The sequence below is a fragment of the Myotis brandtii genome, unplaced genomic scaffold (assembly GCF_000412655.1).
Source record: "Myotis brandtii unplaced genomic scaffold, ASM41265v1 scaffold667, whole genome shotgun sequence".
Classification (NCBI taxonomy): Eukaryota; Metazoa; Chordata; class Mammalia; order Chiroptera; family Vespertilionidae; genus Myotis; species Myotis brandtii.
This window is the reverse complement of record NW_005370593.1, coordinates 1,277,503-1,296,625: the sequence shown is the minus strand read 5'-3', so window position 1 is coordinate 1,296,625 and position 19,123 is coordinate 1,277,503. Positions and strand designations below refer to the sequence as shown.

The following is a 19,123-nucleotide window of genomic DNA, read 5'->3' as shown; positions in this document are numbered from 1 at the left end:
GGCTTCCACCACCACCGCTGTACTGGCAGCCATCAGCCTGGCTGTGGCTGAGCAGAGCTCCCCCTGTGGGAGCACACTGACCACTAGGGGGCAGCTCCTGCATTGAGCGTCTGCCCCTGGTGGTCAGTGTTTGTCATAGTGACCAGTGATTCCCAGTCGCTCTGCTGATAGGGTCAATTTGCATATTACCCTTTTATTATATAGGATAGAGGCCTGGTGCATGGGTGGGGTCGGCTGGTTTGCCCTGAAGGGTGTCCCGGATCAGGGGGGGGTTCCTGCTGGGGTGCCTGGCCAGCCTGGGTGAGGGGCTGAGGGCTGTTTGCAGGCTGGCCACAGCCCCCAGCCACCCAAGCTCCCAGTGGAGGCTGGCTGAAAGCAGGTATCTGGGATTTATTTAGCTTCTATAATTGAAACTGTTGCCTTTTGCGGAGGCCACAGCCGGCCAGGCAGGCGGGAAGCTTGGCTTCCTCCATCACCGGACAACCAAGCCTCCTGCTTGCTCCAGCTCCGTAGCTGCCGGCCACCATCTTAGTTGGGTTAATTTGCATATAGTCGCTCTGATTGGCTGGTGGGCATGGCTTAAGGCATAGTGAAGGTGTGGTCAATTTGCATGTTTGTCATTTATTAGTGTAGAAGGTTTTACAGTTTCAGCTGTTCTGTGGATTTACATGGGCTTGTCTTGGAATTGGATAATCTTTTAAATATTATTTCAGAAATAGGTATAGAGTTACCAAAGATTGGCCTATGCATCAGCTTTTGGATAAGAAGTCCTTTGTGAATTGATGCTGTCTCCAGATTGTCAGAGCCCATATGCTCTGCTAGAACAACTAAGGAAATGGGAGATAATGATAAACTGAAAGATAAAGAATAAAGTTTCTTTCCTTTTCTCTCTCAAACATGATTGCTATCACTTGGTTGGTAATGCCTTTGAAGGGATTTATTCAAGTAGTCTACCCCCCCTCCACGCCCCCTACTCCTTTTTCTATAGAAAGGAAGATATTTAAAAATGGATTAGAGAACTTTATCATCTGAAAAGAAAAAAGAAAGTATTGGGGAAGAACATTTACATCATTGTTGTAATTTGATAGATGTGTTCTCATTTTATAATTGGCTCAGCTCTTATCAAAACAATCTCAAAGATAAGTTTAACATATTTTGCTGCATTACTTTTATCCATAAGTCAGTAGGCCATCAACTCAAGTATAAATCTTTGTTATTTATATTTTCATTGTGGTATTCATATTTAAATAATTTCACCTTTGTAGCAATTTTCTTTCTGCAATGAAAGTAAAATGTTGCATGATTTTATGAATAGTTCACTGGGCAGAGAAAAACTATGGTTCAGACTTAAAGAAAAACACTTCATGTTCTATATTAGATTTATATTGTATATAAAAGGTGCTTCACGTGGCAAAATTTACAGTAGTATAACACAATTGTAAGGGACAACTTAACTCATGGAATCACTCAGTGAATGTTGATTGAACACTGGTTAGGCATTATGAAGGGGATGGAATGTGGAGAGGGAGTCCAGAGATGCATAAAGAACGGTCTCTTCTGTCAGGGAGTTTACACTGAAGTTGGGGAGATAGTTATGTACAAAAATAATTACTCTAGAATTCTTGGAACTTGAAGACCCATTCAAACCCGGGAAGTTAGTTGAATCAAAAGTCTGAGGAGCTTGGTAATTGGCCTGATAAATTTGTCCACGGGTCCGAGATAAGGTTAGCTGCATTTTCTATGCCAGTAGTGGCATGGTTTCATGTCTGGGATTCCAAGCAAAGCACAAGTACTGTCTGTTTGCTAGTAGTATAGGACTGTGCCTAACTGGGATTGGAGAACCAGGTAGTCAGGGACAGATGGCAGAAATTAGGTGTAGGATAGACTTAGCAACAGATACATGGTCAGAGTCAGGCACAGGACACTACTTTGAGATCTACTAATTATTAGTCAAGTAGGCTAATAGTAGGTTTTGAGTCAAAACCAGCTATTCAGTCAGTAATTAGGAGAAGACAGGAAGGAAAGAAGAAATGTCTGGCCCAGCCCTTCCTCCTTTAAGAATTTGCTCTATCACCTGTGGAATATTCCAACCACAGTCTGAATGGGCTGCCTGGATATAGCCAACTTTCAAACAATTTAATCTAGATTTTGTCCCATTTCTCCTGCTCCATATTTCTCTTATGTTCTTTAGTTGCACCTTTTTCTTTCTCTTAGAAGTTTAATTCTTCCTGGCTACTACTTTGGCTCTAGCAGGCAGTACTATGCCTCTCTTTCTTGGCAGTGATTTTCTTCCCTGATTCCTCAGGCCCAAGGTCCACCTGATGTTCTTTTCACCTGGCTCACATTGACCTTGCTAGCTGACCTAACATGGCGGGGACACTCTACCTTTGCTTTGGAGAAGCATATATTAACTCTATGGAATTTAAACATGACCCGTTTAATGCAGATGATGGAAACTGCTCCCCTGGAAGCTGACTGTGGGAAACTGATTGGGACAGCCAAGAAGCCAAATAAGGAAGGCATCTGCGGACCCTTTCTTTTCAACACTTGCAACTCAGCCTATTTGACCTTGTGCTCCCAGCATCCTCTGGGTGAGGATTGATTGCTGCTGCTTTGGTCAGCTTCTTAAATAGAAGTATTCATAGAATAAAAGAGTCCATCTTTTTTTCTCATTCATAGCACCACACTCTTTACAACTGATGTCCAGAAAAAGATAAATTACCATATCTGCTCATATATCAGATATACTTTTATTTCCCAGTCATTTGGAGAAGACATATTAGCCTAAAATTATCCTGGTCAGTGCTAGTTTGGAATATATTTCTCTTCATAAGGTTGACAAAAAATAAACAAAAATAATTTAACAGAGATTTAGTAATTAGTTCTGGTCGCACAACCTTCACATGTTGGATATGTTAATAAACAAAGTGAAAGCAATATAATATGCCCTTGTGGATATTAGGTTCCAGTGCTATCATTCTTTTGGGGTTTTGTTTTGTTTTTTTACTTATAAACTGGACTAGATCCTGAATTCTTCTAGTTTCCTCCAATATCTGCCTATGATTCTCAAAACGTGTTCCCAATTCTTCTATCCTTTGACTAGAAATCATTGAGAACTAGATTGCCTTTTTCCAAAGCCATGCAAGCTAAAGATGGACAACTTGAAATAAAATTCAGAAAAATCACCACATCAGCATATGCTTAAATAATCTTAGTAATCGATGCTATATAAGCCACATAGAGAGTACCTGATGACATCATCAGAGACATCAAACTACAAATGCTTTTAGCCTTTAACCTAGAAATCTTGACTGACAGCCTTACAAACTCAGAAGCTGCGTTATAATTTGCTCTGATCTTTAACCTTTGGTTTTATTTTCATGCAGACATAAAATGAGTACGTAATGTGTATGATTCCAATTACATAAAACTCCAGAAAATGGGAACTTATCTATAATGAAAGAAAGCAGATAGGAGGTTGTCTGGAGGGGGAAGGAAACAGGAGAGCTTACAAACAGGCACAAACAAATTTTGGGAGATAATGGTAAAGTTCACTATCTTGACTGTGGTGATGGCTTCACAGGTATATACATTTGTCAAAACTTAATCAAATTACACACTTTAAATACATGCAGTTTATCTTACATCATTTATGTCAGTTATTCCTCAAAAAAGTTTTTTTTTTTTTAAAGCACATACCTGGGTTGCTGGTTTGATCCTTTCGGGGCATGTACAGAAGGCAACCAATCGATGTTTCTCTTATCACATCAATATTTCTTTCTCTTTCTCACTCCCTCTCCCCTCCCCGCCTCTATCCCCCTTACTCTTTACTCTTTCTCTAAAGCAGCGGTTCTCAACCTGTGGGTCGCGACCCCTTTGGTGTTCGAACGACCCTTTCACAGGGGTCGCCTAAGACCATCCTGCATATCAGGTATTTACATTACAATTCATAACAGTAGCAACATTACAGTTATGAAGTAGCAACGAAAATAATTTTATGGTTGGGTCACAACATGAGGAACTGTATTTAAAGGGCCAGAAGGTTGAGAACCACTGTCTTGGGATCTCTTGCCGCTATCCTTTTACTGCTCATCCTTGGGCCCTGCCTCCTGAACTGTCTAGTTTGTCTCTGAAAGAGTTGAGGCAAACTATAGATGATAATAACTCAGGGATTAATGGGTGGGGCTACAGCCAGGAGATATTAGACCTACTTGAAGCTAGCTAGGGGAAGGTTTCACTTCTCTAACAGGCCCCTGACAACAACAACTCTTTTATGAGAGAAGACAGATCTTCGACTCTCGATATCCTTCAAGAATGTGAGTGAAAACAGAAAAGGGGAAAATTTGTTATCCCACAATAGGCCTATGTGACCTGGCTAAAACCCCTGCCTTTCCTTAACTCTGTTCATCTCTGAGAGACAAGATGGCCTACCATTAGTAGCTTTCTCCCAAGAATGAGCCAGTTAAAAATGGCTAAGACCAGATGGCCACCAAATTGAACTCCATACAACTTCAAACCTCATTATATCTGCAGGACATCTCTGAACTACCTCTGTACTTGTAGATTGATCTTCTGAGTTTGACGCCTGAGAGGGAGCTGAGAAAGTTCTACCAGGAATGGAGTTACTGTGGGGCTAATGAAACTTAAACTCTGGGTTCCACATTGGCCTGGGCTTCTCGCAGATGCTGGGAGTCTCAGGGAGGGAGAGGAAGCAGGTGTAGTCAGGAAGGATTTCTTAGTAAGCATTTCAGGTCATGTGATCTCGGAGAAAGGAACTTAAATCTCTAAGTCTCCAACATTTTATGGTGATTTCTTTTCACATTATAAATAAATATTTAATTTTTCATTCCTAATTTTGTATTCTTATTCTTAGAGAGGACCACCCAAATTCTATGTGCTTTAGGCCACACAAAGTCTGGATCTGCCACTGGGATTTAATAAATGAGCTACCTGGGTGTTTTGCTAGTATGTGTTTTCCTACATTTAGTAACACACAATTTATATGAGTGAACAAACACGAAGAAGAATCTAGAGAATCCCAAATAATTCTGAAATCAATGCTTTGATGACTCTTTTCTGAGAGAACTGGAACTTCCTGGCAGGCGATATATTTCCATGTTAGTATTAATAAATGCTATGAAACTGGAACTCGGATACCGATGTCAGTTCAGTTCAAGAAGGCGGGCCTTTGTGGAATGCCTACTGTGTGTGAGGGGATTTAGGGCCAGGCTCTTTTTTTGATAGTTTAAATTTATTTTAAGAGTGATTTGAAATTAATTGCCTTATTATCTTAACAGTGAAGTGTTTTTAGTTCCTTGGAGTCTTAATAACAGTTCTCTTTTAAGAAATTGGAGCCAACGTGATAAATATGATTAAATACCAAGGAACAACAATGATAAATTGTTGGAACCAGTCATTTGATGTTCTCTGAAACAGACTTGTCAGTCTGCCTGTCTTAGGAGTTTCAGTGCAGAGGAAATAAAATGAAAACTATCCTTTTTCTTCGTTTATAGATGGTTTCATAGATTGTCGTCATGGGTAACTTTGAGGTAACTATTTTTTCCCACCAAGAATCCCTATATTGCAAATGAACTATTTTGTGTTCATCATCTTGTCATTCTCTTAAATGTATCATTAAATAAGTATCAAGTACTTGCGTTTGAGAAATGTCATTGATTTCCTAAAAGACAAGTCAATATTAATGTCAGATACTGTAAAGTTTCACAGACAAACAAAGTCAGAGGAGGAGAGAGATTGATGTGTGTGTGTGGGATGGGTGGAGGGTCTGTTTTAGAAAGGCAGTACTGTCTTCCTAGCTAGACCTTGAGTGTGCCGAGCATACCCCCTTCTTAGGGCCTCTGCACTTGCTGTCGCTTCTGCCTAGAACGCTGTCCTTCAGAAAACTGCATCAGCTATTTTCTCACTTCACTCAGGGCTCTGACCACCCTGTCTATGGAAGCACCTTCTGCCATTCCATTTCCTCCCTGCTCTTCAAGGATTCATCTCCATCTGACATTAGGAACTGAGGAAATTCAAAGAAATTCTTTGATAAATCCTTTGCCATCTGAAGTCTTACTACTTGCTTTTTGAAATTCAGGAATTGAAAAGATTTCTAAATAATTCTTGCTATTTGATCTGGATATTTGAATCAGGAACCAAATAATTTTGTATAGTAAAGGATATTTGTTGTTTTCTTCATAGTACTTTTTACTCTCTGATTTGTCTGTTTGTCTGTCTCCCTCACTAAAATGTTAGTTTCATGGTGGGTGGGACTTTGTTTTGTTCACTGCTCTATCCCCATCACCTGGAACAGTGCTTGACACCTAATCAAGTCTCAATAAATATGATTTGAATAAATGTGTTACTACATGAATGAGTCCATTTGAACCAATATCATCTGAACTCTAATTTTAGAAAATATATGATTGTATGTAAAAGGCTTATTTCACATTATTAAATTTTAAGAAGCAAGATGTGCGGTTATATGCATAGTATGATTTCCATGTAAAAAATTCTTGAAAGTTTGCATGTGTTCATTTATTCATTCATTTCTTTCTTTTTTTAAAAATATATTTTATTGATTTTTTACAGAGAGGAAGGGAGAGGGATAGAGAGTTAGAAACATCGATGAGAGAGAAACATCTATCAGCTGCCTCCTGCACACTCCCCACTGGGTATGTGCCTGCAACCAAGGTACATGCCCTTGACTGGAATCGAACCTGGGACCCTTGAGTCCGCAGGCCGACACTCTATCCATTGAGCCAAACCAGTCAGGGCTATTCATTCATTTCTTTTTTAAAATTCAGAGAAGGAGGGAGAGGGAGGGAGAGATAGAAACATCAATGATGAGAGGAAATCATTAATTGGCTGCCTCCTGCACGCCCCCTACTGGGGATTGAGCCCCAAACCCGGGCATGTGCTCTTGAGTGGAATTGAACCCGGCACCCTTCAGTCTATCGACCGATGCTCTATCCACTGTGCCAAACCGGCCAGGGCTATTCATTCATTTCTTGAAAGAAAAGTTATTAAGTATCTCCAGTGTGTCCATTCTGTGCTGGGCATTCTAGCTCAGTTACAGTTTCATGAGAAGACAGATCATGAAACAACATGAAATGAACTCCACCCTTTCCCTCATCACTACTCTCTAGCTATGTTGATCTTCATTCAGTTACTCACATTTATTAATCTTTTAACATTGCATAGGTTATTCTCCCCCTCCCCCTATTGATTTTTTAGAGAGAGTGGATGGGAAGGAGGGAGAGAGAGAGAGAAATATTGATGTGAGAGACACATCGATTGGTTGCCACCCACATGCCCTCTGACCAGGGCCAGGGATCGAACTTGCAACCCAGGTACGTGCCTTTGACCTGGAATCAAACCTGCAACCCTTCGGTTATTTTGTTATATGCTTAATATGTGTCTCTATATATTATAAATTCTGTGAGGTTAGGGACCATAATACCACTTAATTATCAATACCTAGCTTAATGCCTAATATATAGTAGGTATTCAGTAAACATTTGTTGAATGAATGAATGAATGAATGAATGAATGAGAGAAGTACACACTAGGAATACCATATCTAATCTAATGGAAGTTAGGGGAAGTAAATTTCAAGGTGGGATCTGAAGAATGAGGAGGAATTAGCAAGTGAAGAAACCAAGCAGCGTGTTCTGGAGCTTAAGCTCTGACTTTATCCTAAAAGCAATAGAAGAGTTTTAAACCAAGAAGTGACACTGTCAGGCTTGCGTTTTAGATGGACCATTTCTCATTGTTGTTAGGAACAGACTGGAGCAGAGAGATTGGTTCAGAGGCTTTAGTGGTAGATGGTTGCGGCCTCCACTGGGTTCTTGGCAGTAGGGAAGAGAGAAGTGGGTGACTGGGATAGTGAGGGAAAGGAAGGAGTTAAGTATGATTCCAAACTTCTGCATTAGGCAACTGAGAGGGTCCTAGGGCTCACCATTCACTGGAACTCAGAGGGAGAAACCATCTTAGGAGAAAAGAGCCTGAGACCTGTCTATATTGAAGCTGAGCATTAAGGACTTGGTTATATAGCTGACTTTTCTAGATAAAGGTACTTAGTAAAATACCTGGAAAGAAATAATTAAAATATTATAGTATTGGGAATTTAGTTATATATCTAAAATTTTCTTATTAACTTTTGGTTTTCATTATTTTTGTTTTATAAAGGAAAAATAATAAATTTTAAAAAATTCTATTAGTTGCCCTAACTGGTTTGGCTGTGGATAGAGTGTCAGCCTGCGGACTCAAGGGTCCCAGGTTCGATTCCAGTCAAGGGCATGTACCTTGGTTGCGGGCACAACCCCAGTAGGGGGTGTGCAGGAGGCAGCTGATGGATGTTTCTCTCTCATCAATGTTTCTAACTCTCTATCCTTCTCCCTTCCTCTCTGTAAAAAAATCAATAAAATATATTTAAAAAATTTAAAAAATAATAAAAAAAATTCTATTAGGATCTGCCATAGAAAATGCTAACGTTTTTGTCCAAAAGACAAAAAAGTAAGGCTTTCTTAATAAAATATGGGTTATTCCCAATGAAAATAAATGATTGGTCCTGAATAGAAGCCCATTGTCAAATGGTTCACCATTAGTGTATGTGTGTGGTTAAAGAGGAGGGCTTCATTTGGAAATTTAACCTTATCATTCAGAGGTCTGCTAGAGTCAGTGACTGTCCTCCCCTCCCTCCCTCCTTCCCTCCCTCACTTCCTTCCTTCCTTCCTTCCTTCCTTCCTTCCTTCCTTCCTTCTTCATATATCAATCCTCAGCATGGTCCCTGGCTTTTAGTAATGGCTCAAGTGGAAGCTATTATTTAGATTTGTTACTAATACATTTATTTTTACTGCAGTTATTATACAATGATGTTATTTGTGTTTGATTTTTAGGTAGATTGGGGTCACCTGGACTATTTAGTTGTTGACATGCCACCAGGAACTGGAGATGTGCAGTTATCAGTCTCACAGAATATTCCCATTTCAGGTAAATCTCAAAGTTTAAAGTGGTTTGTGCTATCTTTGATGCTTTGCTGTTGCCTTATTGAAAAACAAACTTCATGACAAACATTTTTATATCTTAAAAAACATAATCATTTATAAATTTTCCTTTACAGATAAAATTCATAAATAGAATTTTTCAAACTATTACTAGAATAGTTACATTTTCAAAAACATGAGACACTTGAAGAGGTGGTAATGTAAATCTGTGCTCTGGAAAAGCAGGAGCACTTAAGTGTTATTTAGGTAGAACATGGCTGTTTGGGGTTCACAGCTCTCTAGCACTTACAGCATAGTGCCCAATACATGGTGGGCACTAAGTAAATATTTATTGAATACCTACTCCTGAATAAGAGTAAATTTTAGGAAAATTTGGATTTTTGGTGAATGTAATTAAGGGAAAATTTTATATTCTGCTAATTATTTACTAAAATCAAGAGAGCAAAAAACATATTCACTTACTTCAAATACACAATACTTCATTATAGTAGGGGTTATGTATGATGGAGTTTCAGTATTTGTTGTTAAGTTTTATGTTAAACTAGAGGCCCGGTGCACAAAATTCTGCGTGGGTGTGGTCCCTAGGCCTGGCCGGTGATCAAAGCGCGAGCATCTGGCGTGGAAGGGCAGGTCCCAGCTGACCTCTGGGCCCTGGGCAGCACCTGGGACCCCGGGTCCGCACATGCCCCCTGCCTGAGTCTCAGCGCCTGAATCCCCACGCGGAGATGCGGTGAGCATGGCCGGACGGGGTGGGCCGGGGCTCAGTGTGGGCCTTTGGGCTGCCCAGCGGTGCCGCATGGAAGCTGGGTGGGCAGGCAGCGCGCTCTCTCTCCCAGCCAGCCTCCCAGACCGGCTCCTGCTCGGACCCACGGCGAGCCAGACTGGCCCCTGCGGTCCCCGTGGTTGTGGCCCAGCTCACCCAGAAGCCCATTGGAGCCAGCAGCACCTCCACTGCCGCCCGCTGCCAGCACCGCGTCACCGAGGCCCGTCATGTCTCTGGTGGTCAGTGCACGTCATAGCGAGTGGTCAAACTCCTGGTGGAACTCCCAGTCGAGGGGACAGTTTGCATATTAGGCTTTTATTATATAGGATCTGTTTCTAAGTGAATCTTAACTAGATTCCACTGAAGAAATATTTGTTAATCTCACTTATATATAAAGACTTTGGGGAAAATAAGGGATATTTAAGTGTCTTTGCAAGTTAGTTACTTATTGGTAATAATAACCAAGAGATATCACTAACATTTAATCATCAGAAGGTTTAGAATCTGTGTTTTTGATAAAATATACACATTGTTTGAAAATATCAATATAGCATATTAATATGAATATTTTTTATGTTTAAATATATTTGTAATCTAATGGAGCCTGAGACTTTTCCTTTAGTGAGGCAAGCTATAAAGTATAAGATGGGAGTAAAGTGAAGTAACATAGGAAAATAATCCTTCCTCTTTATACTCAGCATACTAAATAGCCTGCTTTTTCTTTTTTAAAGAAGTTTTGAGACATCTTTCTCAATCTTAAGAATACTCACTAAATGTTTATTGAATGAAATGTGTTTCTGACATGTTGAAGTGCTTATTGCAGGTGTCCAAAATTCTTACATTATTCATGTGAATAATACATTGATAAAATTGGACTAAATTATCATTTATTTCCTGCATTGTGACTTGGTACCTTGCAAAAGTTTAATTTGCTTCACACAGATAAACTGAAGTCCCTGAGCAATATACCTTTGTTCATTCAGATAAAAACTCTTCTGTTTGAACAGGATGAATGATTATATCACCCTGTTTTAATTTGTACTTATACTCTAAAACCAACAATGTGTAGATTGGGGTTAAGATTGTCTCTCCTTTGAGGATTTCTTTCTTATATCCTAAAACTTTCTGATCAAAATAAATTTGTCTATGAATATTGCTAAACCTGTGCACCTCTATATGCTGAGTTTCCAACCAACGATCTGTAGTGGTGTTTACTATATTCAGGTTTTTGGGGGGTTTTGACTCTTAAGAGATTCCTTTGCGCCTCTTTAACTCATACATTCTAGGGAAGGTCTTGAGGTGGTCTGGAAGCAATCTCCTTTGACATTTAGGAGTAGAGCCCCAAATGATTCTTGGAAAGACTAATATTATCTTTGGGCTGATATACTGGTCTTGGCCATCTGGCTAGTTTCCAGGCACACTGGTTCTCAGTATAGAATTGCAGCTGTTAGTACACTCATACTAAGTTTTTATGTCAATATTAAAATTAATGTCAACGGAAAGACTAGATTTTCTAAAGTGATCTATGTGTTAATTTTATAATTAGAAAAAAATAGTAAAAAATAAAAGTATCTTACCAAAATGGATGTGAGCTGGACTTGGTGTGTGTGTGGGGGTGGGGGGAGGGGTGGATGTGATTGTGTGTATATGTTTGTTAAAGGTTTAGTTCGTGAGGTTTGGTTTTATTCAGACCAATGTCATTTCACAGCTAACATATCTAAGAACATACCAAAATTGAGCCAATTCCCACGACTTAGAGGGAAGGGTACCAACCAAATAATTTCTGGCCTGATTTGAATCATGGCTTTTATTAGTTTATATAATCTGGAACAGCCTATCAGAATCATGTTGCCTTTCTAGGCCAAAGTGAATTATCTACTCTCTAATTATGAACCTAATTTTCCTTTCGTCTTATCATTGACTTCAGAATTCTTCTTGGTACTCTTATGTTCTACCTTTTTTTATGTCCCATATATCATAAACCACATAAGTTTTTTAGACTCACATTTGAGTCCCCTTGGTTTGACTTCCCTATCCTTCCCACTACACTTTCACATAACCTGGGATTCCTCCTCCAAAATCTTATGTACTCACTGTCCCCTCTCTCTTCCTTTTACTTTCCAAAGTCTTTGTCTTTTTAAAAAAATCTTTATTGTTGAGAGTTTTACAGATGTCTCCCTTTCTTTCCCTCATTGCCCTCCTCCACCCAGTTCCCATCTGACCCCAGGTCTTCACCACCCTATTGTCTGTGTCCAAAGGTAATGTATATCCTATATAATAAAGGCCTAATATGCAAATAGACCGAATGGTGGAATGACAGGTGGAACGACCAGTCGCTATGACACACACTGACCACCAGGGGGTAGACGCTCAACGCAGGAGCTGCCCGCAGCCCACAGGCCCCAGGCCAGCCAAGGCGGGTGCCAGTGGGGGTCCCATGATTGCCCTACCAGTTGCCCCACAGATCTGCCCTAATGGCCGGCCAGGCCTAGGGTCCCTACCCATGCACGAATTTCGTGCATCGGGCATCTAGTGTGCATATAAGATCTTTGTTTAATCTCTTTCCGCACCCCCCTCACTCTTGCCCCCTGAGATTCATCAATCTGTTCCATGTCTCCATACCTCTGGTTCTATTTTATTCATCAGTTTATTTTGTTCATTAGGTTTATGATTCGTTTATTTTGATTTTTAGATTCAATTGTTGATAGATATGTATTGCCATTTTATTGTTCATATTTTTCTTCTTCTTCTCCTTCTTTCTTCTTTTTTCTTTCTCCTTTGTTCTTTCTTCTTTCTCTTTTCCTCTTTCTTCTTTCTTCTCCCTCCCTTCAACATTTCATGTAATACTGGTTTGGTGGTAATGAACTCCTTTAGCTATTTCTTGTCTGTGAAACTCTTTATCTGACCTTCAATTCTAAATGATAGCTTTCCTGGGTAGAGTAATCTTGGTTATAAGTCTTTGCTATTCATCACTTTGAATATTTCTTGCCACTCCCTTCTGGCCTTCAAAGTTTCTGCTAAGAAATCAGCTGGCAGTTGTATGGGCATTCCCTTGTAGGTAACTAACTGCTTTTCTTTTGCTGCTTTTAAGATTCTCTCTTTGTCCTTTTTTTTTTTTTTAATATATGTTTTTATTGATTTCAGAGAGAAAGGGAGAGGGAGAAAAAGATAGAAACATCAATGAGGAGAAAGAATCATTGATCGGCTGCCTCCTACATGCCCCCTACGGGGGATCGAGCCCACAACCCAGGCATGTACTTTGATCGGGAATTGAACTGTGACCTTCTGGTTCATAGGTCGACTCTCAACCACTGAGCCATGCCAGCCAGGCTCTCTCTTTGTCTTTAACCTTTGGTATTTTAATCATGATGTGGGCCTCTTTGGGTTCCTCTTGTTTGGGATTCTCTGCACTTCCTGGATTTGTAAGTCTATTTCTTTCGCCAGGTAGGGGAAGTTTTCTGTCATTATTTCTTCAAATAGGTTTTCAATATCTTGCTCTCTCTCCTATCCTTCTGGTACCCCCATAATACAAATGTTGGTACGCTTGAAGTTGCCTCAGAGGCTCCTTACACTATCTTTATTTTATTTTTGCTCTTCTAACTGGATGTTTTTTTATTCCTCATATTCAAAATTGTTGATTTGATTCTCAGAATCCTCTACTCTACTATTGAATCCCTATAAATGATTTTTTTCTTTTTAAATATATTTTTTTATTATTGATAGTATTACAGATATCTCTCCTTCTCCCCTCTCCCACCCTTAACCCCTTTCCTCCAAACCCCTACCCATCCATGCCCAGGTCTTCATTACCCTCTTGCCCGTGTCCATGGGCTATGCATATAAGTATATAACTTCTTTGGTCCCTGTAAATTATTCTTTATTTCAGTTAGTATATGCTTAATTTCTGACTGGTCCTTTTTCATATCTTTGACATTCTTACTAAGATCCTTGAAAGTCTCACTGAGTCCCTTAAAGCTCTCATTAAGATCCTTCAGTAACCTCATAATCATTGTTTTGAACTCTGTAGACAATAGTTTGCTTGCTTCCATTTCTTTCATTTGTGACCTGTTTCTTTGTCTTCAAATTTTGGCTGCTTCCCTGTGTTTGTTTCTATGTATTAAGGAGAGCTGCAATGTCTCCTGGAATTGGTAGAGTGGCTTTGTGTAGTAGACGTCCTGTAGGGCCCAGTGGCTCAGCCTCCCCAGTTACCTGATAGGCACTCTAGGTGCACCCCTGTGTGGGCTATGTGCACAGTCATGTAGCTGAGCCTTGATTGTTGTTGGCATCACTGGGAGGAATTGACCTCCAGGACAATTGGCTGAGAGGACCAATTTTGTCTACAATGAAAGAGCTGCTGTGCAGGAGATACCTCTATAGAGCAGGACTTGCTTCAGTGGGGCTTTGGTTCTCACTAAGTCTGCTCCTTGAGTGTATTGCTTGTGGATGGAGAGTTGTAATCTAATGTGATCTGAAGCTGTCCAACCAGGTGCACTGGCTCTGGGTCTCCAGGGAAGTGCAAAGTCAGCCGCTGCTTGGGGCCACCTGGAAAGAGCTATAGAGGGATTCGCATATGGCTGCTATTTGTATTGGGCTAGGAAATGCCCAGGCCAGGCCCAGCTGTGAATCAAGGCAGGCTGGTGCCAGTGCTGGGTCTTAGACCTTTTACTGATAGGTTTGGGACATGGTGAATCCAGCTATTGCTTGTTTGAGAGATTTTAGGAAAATGTGAAGCCTGAACCAGGACAGGCCATTCATATGCAAAAGCTGCTGCAAACAGCTTGGGTGGGGCTGCAAAATGGATGGGGTGGGGTCTAAGGGACTCACTAGAGTGGAGTAAACAGTATGGGCCATGTTGATAGAAAGTCAGATATCGCTGCCAGTCAACTCTGCGATGGGGAGAGGTCCCAGTACAGGAACAATGACCCCTGCTAGCACCCCTGTCTGGGAGAAAGCCACCCCTGAGTTCCTGCCCTGATGCCAGTGAGTTCCTGCCCTGATGCCAGACAGTCAGTTCCTCCCCTTATGTCCCTGGATTTCCCTAAAGCTGCCACCTGGTGCTGGAGCTCAGACGAAGTGGACTGTGTAAGTTTGTGTGTGGGCCCTTTAAGAGGAACACCTGAGTCTCTAGCAGCCTCTGTGCCACTCAGCCACAATCCCCACTGCTTTTTACAGCTCTAAGTTACAGGGACTTCTCTTCCCAGCTCTGGAACCCTGGGCTGGGGGGCTGGTGTGGGGCTGAGACCCCCTGCTTCTCACGGGAAGCTTTGAAGATATCCCTCCCTATTTAAAAAAAAAATGCCATATGTGGGTATTGGACCAACCCATTTGGCACCTCTGCCTCTCCTACCTGTCTCAAAGTGCTCTCTTCTTTACTTCTCTGTTTGTAGGACTTCCATTCAACCAGATTTCAGGTTGTTCTGAATGATGGTTGCTCTGTATTTTAGTCGGAATTTTGATGTGGTTGTGGGAGGCAGCGAGTACAGGCGTTTACCTACACTGCCAGCTTAGTTCCTCTCCAAAGTCTTTGTCTTTACAGACATTTCACTCTCACTTAGAATGTCTTTCTTCCCCAGTCAATGGGCACCCAAATCCTGCATACCTTTTATTTCAAATGTCTACTCCTTGCCATCTTTCCCAACCCCCCCATTAGAAATCATTTCTTCCTCCTTGAAATTCACATAGAATTTTATTTGGACCATCTCATATTCTCCACTCAAAACCTGCATAACTGTTATCTTCTGTACCAGACTGTTACTCCCTAGAGGGCCAAATCTGTTTCAATCATTTTTTGTATTTCTCACAGTGCCAAACTCAGTGTCTTCCTGTAACCACTCAGGAAATGTTTAATCAATGAGTGTTTTATCTGTGTGTGTTATCTTCCCAACTAGGCTGTAAGCTGCTTGAATGCAAAAATTTTTCCCTATTTATCATAGTATTTCTTAGAGTACTTTGGGGTATGGGTTATGGAGTTGATACTGGTTGAATAAATGACAAAGCTAATTGACTAGTTATCACAGTTCATCTGTTCATCCCGCGTTATTTTATTTTATTTTTTTTTTACAAAAGTAAACGCAGTTTTATTATTATACACAGGAAAATAAATCACATTTAAGCACAAACATAAAAACAACAGACTCATTTCTCATCTTCAAGCTGTTTCTTTTCACTGGGTTCTTCCATATCAAAAGTGAATGGTTTGTCATAACCCATTAGATGGTCATAGTCTTTGGGGTTTGGAAAGAGACCTGGATTAACTAACAGTGATTTTGTTTTAGCATAAAATGTGGTAAACAGATGTGTGCTGTTTGGAATCTTCACATCATTCTGGTGAAACACAGTACTGGTTTCTGAAAGCAAAACATTGTAAGTAATGGCTTTGTAAGTGTCTGTCGTGGCCTCATGGTACAACCGAATGACATAGCCTTTTGTAACTAAGTGAAGCAGGACTGGAGTGATCACTGTAAAGCTTCCTATGATGCCATAAAATAAGATTTGCAAAGGCAGACTTCCAAATACAACATTATTTTGGGCAAAAATGTATGGTAGAAATGTAAGGCTGATCGCACTTGTAGAATAAGAGAAACATTTCACACCAAATACTGTTTGGGCCAAATTCCCAGTATAAAACAGTCTTCTGTCTTCTGATTTTTCAACTTTTTTGTGTAAGCATCGAACACAATAATATTGTGTTCCCCCCATAATATTTCTTACCATCCTTCTAACTCATTCCTGGGATCTCTCCAACTCCGACTGCTTTTACTCAGGAGGTTTTTTTAAAAATGTATAGGTTAAATAAAGCATTTATTAAAAACATATTTTATGTCACTCTCCCTTTGAGAGAAAAATACATTTCAGTTTAGATTTATTTATGCTGTTCTCTTTCCTCTACTATGTACAGTATCTTTGTGGTCAGTTGATATCTTTTAGTATTAACTTTGTTTTGGTTTCTGAGATATTTATGCATGTGGGCACCTGATATGTGGTGTCAGGCAGGCTCTTATTAAATTACTAGTGAGAATCACTAGCATTATTCCATTGTAATAGTAAGAAATTCTCTTATTTACTTGAAAGGATGTTTAGCCAGATACTACCTATCTTTCTGACTTTTTATCTTTACCTGTGGAACACCTGGCTATCCCACTGACTTGTAAGGATCAAATGAGAGAATGAATTTAACTACATGTAAATGAATGCTGTTTTTTTAATAAATATATTTCTTTATTGATTTCAGAGAGGAAGGAAGAAGGAGAGAGATAGAAACATCAACGATGAGAGAGAATCATTGATCGGCTGCTTCCTGAACATCCCCTACTGGGGATCAAGCCTGCAACCCAGGCATGTACCCTTGGCCGGAATCAAACCTAGGACCCTTCAGTCCACAGGCTGATGCTCTATCCACTGAGCCAAGCCGGCTAAGACTGAATGCTATTTTTAAGAAACCACTTGAACACTTTAAAAGAGTTTTTTTTGTGGGGGTGGTGTGATGAAATGCTATGAATTCTATCGACTGTCCATTTATCCAAGCCATGGTGAAAATGAAAATAAATGTTTTATACTTGGAAAGAGACATCCTTTTGGAAAATTCATGGAGACAGACCTGTATAAGCAAAAAAGAGCCTCTTTTTGAATGCTAATTAGCAACTTTTTGTATGTGTTCCATAGGATGGATGACAGGCTCATTATTAGAAGAAACTTCAAAGGAAAAAAATTATCATCTTATTTGTGTTAAAAGTGTTGTATAGTAACAACAGTAATAAATGTGTTGACAGCACTATTAGAGTCTAATGATTTAAATTTGAGCTTGCATGTACTACTGAATCACTACATGCTACAAATACCTAGTCGTTGTAGTAACTGCTGGAGGGAAAGGAGACAGGATAAGGATGGGAAATAACCAAGTGTAGTCTTTGCATTTGCTCTTGTCTTGTTGAACTTGTCAAGGGGAAAAGAGAGCTGTCAGTGCTGGTTTTGTTTTTATTATTTTTTCTTACTACTTTTAACTTTTTTGGTGATAGTTTGCTGGGTTTTTGCTTGTTGTTTGTTTGTTTGTTTAGCTTGTAAATTAGTTGTTGCCATATACTGAATTGGGTAGATTCCAGGGTTGGCTTCTGTTGTTTTTTTTAAATACCTAAGCACTCTTCCAAAGTAGAAGAGGAGTAATATTTATCTGAGGAACATTATAAGTTCCTTGAAATTTTTGAAAATATATACACTGTGCTAGTATTTGAATTTTAATAGCTGTTACTTAAATATTTTTTCTTTCTTTGCTTCAACTGAGTTCCTCTGTATGTAACTATCTGAACACTATCTTAATTTGTTTTTAACTGTTGGAATTAAGTGAAGAGTTTATGCTTTACATGGGACACATGAAGCATATTTTCTTTTTCAAGAGACTGGAGAATTTTAGTAAGCTATTTACATTAAGTGCTATATTCATCAGTGTCCTGGCAGGTACCTATGACACACCTTAAAAGGAATAAACAGAACACAGTTTAATGAAGGGACTTGTTACAGAGGTGTGGGCAGCATTAAGGAAATCAACAAGAGATGGTGAAGTACCCAGAGACTAATGGTATTAAGAAGTTGTTACTGTCCCGCCACCTGAGGGGGGAGGGAGTGAGTTGTGTCAGTGCAGCCTGGCAGCTGCTGGAGCCATGGAAGAGGCTACCTGTTGGAATCTGTGGCCACAGAGGCACATGGCTAAGGCCAATACTCCTGCAAGGCATGGAGAAGCAGTGTGTGAGGCCGGTGATAGTACTCCAACCTTTTCCTCCTCCTATCCTATCTAATAATAGACAAACATGGTAATTAACCGTAACTTAGCTACCCTTCCCATTGGCTAATCAGGGTGATATGCAAATTAACTGCCAACTAAGATGGCGGTTAACCACCAACAAAGATGGCGGCTAATTTGCATACTGCAGGCATCTTGGGCGGGGTGGGCGGCAGCAGATCTGAGCGGTCGCTCGCCCCAGCGCGGGATCCGAGCCTGCGGTTTCTTGGGCGGGGTGGGCAGGGTGAGCGGCAGCGTGATCCGTGAGAGGGCACAGGTTGGGCTGAGGGACCCCCCTTCCCTGCCAGTGCACAAATTTTTGTGCACGGGCCTTCTAGTCTATCCTATATAATAAAGAGCTAATATGCAAATGGTCATCATGCTCTCATGCTATCACAATCCATCACCAGGAGGCTGCGTGGGCAGTGGATGCACACAGGTGAGGGGGGCTGCGTGCACGGCAAGGCATGCGCAAGTGGGCAGGGACTTGATGCTGCGTGTGTGCGGCGCGGAGGTGGGTCCCAGCGCCTCTGCATGGTGACGCCAGGGGTCCCAGTGGCTCCACATGGCAAGGCCTGG

At 40.5% G+C, this 19,123-nt stretch overlaps 2 protein-coding genes across 3 annotated transcripts in view; one reads left to right on the top strand and one right to left on the bottom strand.

Annotated features, from left to right (window-relative positions):
- NUBPL (nucleotide binding protein-like) overlaps nucleotides 1-19,123 on the top strand; it is a 237,723-nt gene that overhangs the window by 183,836 nt on the left and 34,764 nt on the right. For both annotated transcript variants that reach the window (XM_014528984.1, XM_014528985.1), the window contains exon 7: nucleotides 8,901-8,994. In XM_014528984.1, coding sequence (XP_014384470.1) covers nucleotides 8,901-8,994 — 94 coding nt within the window. The remainder of the gene's footprint in view (nucleotides 1-8,900; nucleotides 8,995-19,123) is intronic.
- Nucleotides 15,849-16,485, bottom strand: LOC102250381 (transmembrane protein 70, mitochondrial). The gene has a single exon (XM_005880997.2). It carries the CDS (start codon nucleotides 16,483-16,485, stop codon nucleotides 15,907-15,909), a length of 579 nt encoding a protein of 192 aa, XP_005881059.1. The 3' UTR covers nucleotides 15,849-15,906.

Coding starts and splice junctions, on each gene's coding strand:
- LOC102250381 (XM_005880997.2), bottom strand. CDS start 16,485: ATGGTAAGAAATATTATGGGGGGAACACAATATTATTGTGTTCGATGC.